We start from the raw sequence: 6,000 nt of genomic DNA, 5'->3' as shown, positions 1-6,000 counted from the left end.
CCACATCCAGTGGTGTCAGATAAGACTGTCCTCTGTCGCTTTTCCTCTAGATTCACGATCAATGTGCAGCACATGGCAGTCTCTTTAACTATCTCCAACACTTCAGGGATCTAAGTTCTTTCCTGGCGTTTGCTCAAAAAACATTGAATACACCAAAGTTATCGCAATCCTTGGATGAGACGCTCTAGAAATGCGGACTTTTCAAAGGGCCAACTAATCCTGCTGTACAGTTCGGTATGTGTTTCGCACCTGCCAGATTGGGTGAGATGAAACCCGAACCTAGCAGGCGAACCGATTGGCGCGGCAGGTAAGCTCATACTGCCACACCATTGAAAGACGAAATCACTTCCCTGAGCGGGAAGACCAGAGCTGCGTTTGCTAATCTTCGACATTTGTGGCACCGACTTTATGTCAGCTTGATTGTCCCATGCTGTGGTGTAATCCATTCTAGCTTGTAGATCAGGAACCTTCAGAAACCCTGTGTTTGACCATCACCAAGACTATCAAGCAAATAATGCAGAGGTATGCCAAATGCCTTTCGGGAAAGATCGCCTGGTCACACTTGACAGGCACGCTGCTTGGGCTTTGTACTTCATGTGCCAGAGGACGGTTCGCCTTGTAGGAGCCTTTCGTCTCGGTGGTCAGTCCCTGACTTAGCAATGAAACACGAAAGCCCTTACTACTCAGCTCAGTCGCTTTGACACTTGTCGTTTTCCTGGATGAGAGACTTGGATCACGTGTACTACATCGTTTTTTGTTCGACGATTATTTATCCGCACAAAATGCTCTAGGCAGACTGTCGGAGGTGACATCATGTCTAGGCATGTCTTTTGAACTTTCGAACTGCAAAGTCTCGTCTCATGATTTTTAATCGTCTTATGTTTCTCTGAAACTTCAGGATGAAGAGCTTGGATCTGTTGGTTGGTTCACGTGTCTTTGCAGCCGCATAAATTGTGATTTAACTGTGACAGATGTAGTTGATGCGCCGATAATCAATTGGCGAGCAACATTTGTCAACATTTTCGCTCAGAAGCCGTCTTACTTTATGTTTTCGAGACTTTGCCCCTCCAATGCAAGGATCCTGGGTATCTTCAAATACTTGATCTTCGGTGTCTGTGGCATCATCATCAGCTGTAAAAACCGCGCACTTGCCGTGTAATGGTTCTAGATGTGGGGTATTTTTATGCAGTTTCTTCTATACTGTATACGGCACCATATTTTTAGTACACCAATAGGTACATGTATAGCATAATTATGGGCTCAAGATAGCTCAGTGCTTAAGCGCCAGCTTACGGGTCAGAAGGTCCGTCGTTCGAATTGGACTTCAGCGTCTCGACTGGTCTTTTTTAGGCTTGGCAACCTTGGCATGGCAGCTAGGCACCCAAAGTGTACTACAGCTGAACAATTTATAGTGTAGGCAAGTGATTAATCAATTTCCTAATGTCACAAGACAGGCCTAAAGAAAAAAAACAGTTATGAAAATCTCAGCTTGCATTCAAACTATTTGTTTTGTTTTTAGCGTACCCATGGATGTCACATTTGATGAGCTGGTACAAGACTCAGAAAAACTTCTTATGGATGTTCAGGGCTATAGTGACCTTCCCTACATCACAAGGAGTCTGGACCAGATACGTAACCTTGGAGATAAGCTTTATTTATCACGTGGTCCTCGCAGCGATGTGAAGGCTGCTCGTTTGCTTGGCAACAAAATGAGCTATGAACTTCCGGCACATCTTTCGTCGAAACTGGAATCAATGAGTACAATAGCCTTAGCAGATGGTGTGGTCCCATCGACCAAGCTGGACATACAGACATTTTTGAAGACTGAACGCGAAAATGCACTTCTTAACGTTATTTCTATGACACAGGAATCGGTAGGTTCTTTTACACAAGGTCGTGGGACTGCGGAAGTGTTGCTATTGGTCGTAATTTTTACACGTAGATCCATCGTTTCATTTCTTTTCGCACTGGTTGTCGAGTTTTCCGGCTCCAGATAAGGTTTCGCTCAAAAGCATTCTGTAAACTTAAACCTATATTGGTTGACTATATTGGGTGACTAGCTTGAAACTGACGCTGCCTGGGACACTGTCACTTCCAACCGAGATCAATCACAAGAAGGACAGGTCCAAATTATATTTATGCCTCCTGTCCGATAGTGCCGTGGTATTGTAATACAAAAATAGCTGCAGTCTGTCTTCCAAACCAACAGTATAATCGACTGGTCATGAGCATCACCTGCCTCAACAAAGCCCTGCATTACACTTCTCCACTGCAGATTGATGGTTTTGCAACCAGCCCTGTGGTTAAAAATCTCCCGTAAGTCGACTTTCCCTATACCTGTTAATACAATTCAGCAGTCAATTTGGCGAGTGATAGATTTCCGTTTCAAAGGCAGCAGTCAGTTGACCGTCCACAGTCAAGTGGCACCTAGCATACGGGCGAGGTGATTGCGTTTTGGGTTGCGCATCATATGAATGCCATTATTACCTGACTGGTTCACGTACATGTTCGGGCTTAAAAGGATCACCAAAGGTGGGCGGCAAGGTTTACACAGGGGTCCCGTTGGGTTTATTAGGTTTATTCTTATTAACTTGGTTTGAAAGTGGTGTTTATTTGGTGTTTGTTTAGTTTTTAACATTAAAAAACTTTTGGAAGCAATCAGTAGATTCGTTGCTGAGACAGATTTACTAAGATTTTCCTGGGACAATGATTTGTCGATCGGTCCCAAGCGTTAGCCAACAGCTTCTTCTTCTTTATACAGCTAGTTGAAAGTATCCATTCTCGAACTGCCGCCTATCTTCGATCATGGTGGGAGCAGGAAGCAACTGGCGTACTATCGGCCCTGGCTGGTTCTTCTGGTCCGCTGGATACCGACCTTTTATACCACCATACGAGTGTCAAAGATGGCGCGACACCGTTCAGTCCTTTGGGTGGTGAGATTATGGGACGATTGATCAATAGAACACGTGATGAGCTCGCCTACTCGAAACAGGTACTTATCTGACCTTATCTTAATTATCTGCACAGGTGTGTTATAGTTCCACGAAAGCTCATGTACAGCCATCAGTTTGGAGCAGGATTGAGAAACACGAAGACTTAGTTTGAGCTGTCTTAATGGCGTCTATTCATTCGTTTAAGTGACCGGTGCTATATCCTCGCCCCCGTGGCCTCCCGTCAATATGACCCATTCTGTTTATTGCCTTATCAATTTTTTTCCGGGAAACGGAAAGTGAAGGCAGCGCTTGTAACACCAAGTAGTGGCCCTCTTTCCGACAGGTATTCCCCACTCGTACCGTTTCCCTGGTCAGAATGGACATGCACATCTGAGAAACATGCACGTAAGATCACTGTACGGTTGTACACCTTTTTTGATTGAGGTGCGAACAAATGAGAAGTGGTATTTTGATAATCATTTGAGCCACGTATGCTTATCTTTTGTCGTTATCCCTCAGCGTAATCTCAGGCGTTAGCATACACGTAGAACGTCAATTTGTCATGTTCGTCGATTATGTATTATGCATTATGTACTTTTCTACAGGTACTCAAATCATCTTCGCACTTCTATCCTTAAATTCACTTACCACAACTATCTGGCTGCAGTGTTTAGTGTGATAAGGCCTGTAGAAGTTGAACCAAATGCTTCTTGCGGAGGCAACTTTGGTTTCGTGGCAAAGTAAGAAGCATAGAGTCATGTTTGGACTATCGTGAATGGGGTCCGTCAGGTCAGTAGCCTATGAAAGAGGGTACACAAAAAAAGCGAACACATTGTCGCCAGAATACTGTTACATGTGTTTGAAGCACCATCTGTGAACTATCATGACGGCGTATATATATTCGGTTGGATGTGGAGAGTGTACCCATAGCTTGAATGAGACCTTCTGCTAAAACTCGGATTTGTTATGTCCTGTCTTACCATCCATATTGGAGAAAACAAGTTAACTTTGCTGTAGTAAAGCATTGATCAGCTTAGTCAAAACAAATGCTACATGGGTATCGCCTGCGCAATGAACGCTCCAGGATAGGATCTGCGTTAAGCCCTATGGTAGGTTAGTGTGTAGCCCTATACCTCTCGGCACCTATTCTTTTCTTAGTGAGGTATTGACCAATTAAAGTACGGTTGCACGACAGTGAAGCCTCCAGGTTTGGCACTGGTGTTACTTTCGGACATGATGTTGCTGGCTGCCTTTTCACAAGGTCAAATCCACATGACCATCCCTGCGTGGGTGAAACGCTTCATATGGCTAAAGATTTCCGACACGCACCAAATGTTGAGCGACAAACGAAGCTTCATTGTCCACTGTGCGCCGTTGTGGACTAAACATGGGTAAGATAACCTCCATCCACCTAGTTAATGTCCTACTGCAACGGATCGGCGTTTCGATTTTGAATTTTTAAGCCCTGAGGCTTTCTCGTCTCCCTTACTAAGATGTTCTTCCTCCACGGTCATAAACGATTGGATGCTGTGGCCTTCGTTGTTGATTTTCATCTATGGAAACCGATGTGTTTCAAGCTGACTGGAAGTATTCACATGGTCGGTCCTACGCGGGATTCACTTCAAATGGCATCAACTTTTACTTACTCTTGCGTAGTCGTGGCTCACTGCCCATACTGGATGTGCCGAATGTCATTAAATGGCGATACTTGCTCGGTGAAATGTACCTTTAAAGCAATCAAATAGTTAGCATACTCGTCCGACAGTTATCCCTCTCCATTTTCTTGTATTATTGTTCGTACATGCACTCCAACTACTCCTATCAACCGTCAAGTGTTAATATGGGTCAAGGAGATAAGTCCCCTTTATTGTAGAAACTTTGCTTCCTCTTGCGAATAGGTGAATGTTTGGACTTTACATTTCTGTGTGTGATAGGTTTTCTGTTTTTGACTTTTGCTCCCCACTCACTTAGGTGGACCAATATCTAAGCGTATCAGCTAATTACAGACCAGAGTACGGCTCGTCCACATTTTCTCAAGCGGAGGATCCGACGAACTTGCTTCTTTTTCTTGCCGAAGCGAACAGTGGTACTGCAGATAATAGGCAGGTTTCAGGATGTGGTGATACTGCCCATTCTGATCTGATCGAAGTCTGGAATCTGGTCAAACGTTTCGCTGAGTCGATCCAAGTTATGCGCAAGTCCAACTCTATTCCTGCGGCCTCACCTCATCATGTTGCGGAGACTCGCTCCTGCGCTGCCTTTCAGCGCCAGTTGATTGAGTGTTCGCTGAGCCATCTCGAGGCAGAGTTCGTGACCTTTTTATGCACTACCATTTCCACTCATCCGCGTGTAGCCAAATTGGGTGGTCGTCCCGGGACCCGTTCATTCGTCAAGGCTTTTCTAAATATGCAGCTGCCGAATCATATTCCCTCAGATGCTGGAGCGAAGAAAAATACAGCCGACGGATCGTTGATGATGGAACCACAACCAGACTTCACGGAGTTTGAGGCAAGGTTGCTTTTTGTATTTTTATTGAACTACCATTTACTCCCATATTTAAGTTTATTTTATCACGCTGTCTTCTAAAATCACTTGTTAGAGACTAGCCTCTGGCCTCTTTCAGGTATGACCATCACTCTTGTGATATCGGAAAACAGATGCTGAAATATGTACAGGATCCAGTCGTCAATTAGTTTCCAGCGACAACTTTTTTGTTTTGTAACGTACAGGCAACAGACGACGATGAGCTGACTAAATTCACCTCACCCTTTGCATTCACCAAATGTGACTTTGTTGTCCAGGGTGTCGAGGCAGTGAGCATGCATCTCCAAATCCTAGACGAGATAACTAAAGTCGTGGACCGCTTCTCTCTGATGTACAATTGTTTTGTCTCCATCGCTGCTTCAACAGATGCAGTTCGTGAAAGAATTTCTAAGATCAGGATTGCACTTTTGCTAATCTACGCCACCTGTGACGATAATGTTACATATCCTAGTATCAAGGATCGAGTGAGTTGTTTTTTGGATGGTTGTAAAAAGCGACTCCTAGCGAGCAACGGAACAGAGAC

The 6,000-nt window shown here is 44.4% G+C and overlaps 1 protein-coding gene across 1 annotated transcript in view; it reads left to right on the top strand.

Moving 5' to 3' along the window:
* Positions 1-266: 266 nt before the first annotated feature.
* The window catches only part of T265_01615 (hypothetical protein), a gene marked incomplete at both ends in the record, with an annotated part of 28,494 nt that continues 22,760 nt past the window's right edge, over positions 267-6,000 (top strand). The window contains 4 exons of the mRNA XM_009165674.1: positions 267-307; positions 1,520-1,874; positions 2,762-2,992; positions 4,905-5,434. Of these exons, the coding sequence (XP_009163938.1) occupies positions 267-307; positions 1,520-1,874; positions 2,762-2,992; positions 4,905-5,434 (1,157 nt within the window). The remainder of the gene's footprint in view (positions 308-1,519; positions 1,875-2,761; positions 2,993-4,904; positions 5,435-6,000) is intronic.

The sequence above is a fragment of the Opisthorchis viverrini genome (genome assembly GCF_000715545.1).
Source record: "Opisthorchis viverrini unplaced genomic scaffold opera_v5_17, whole genome shotgun sequence".
Taxonomy (NCBI): domain Eukaryota; kingdom Metazoa; phylum Platyhelminthes; class Trematoda; order Opisthorchiida; family Opisthorchiidae; genus Opisthorchis; species Opisthorchis viverrini.
This window is presented reverse-complemented; position numbering and strand designations above follow the sequence as displayed.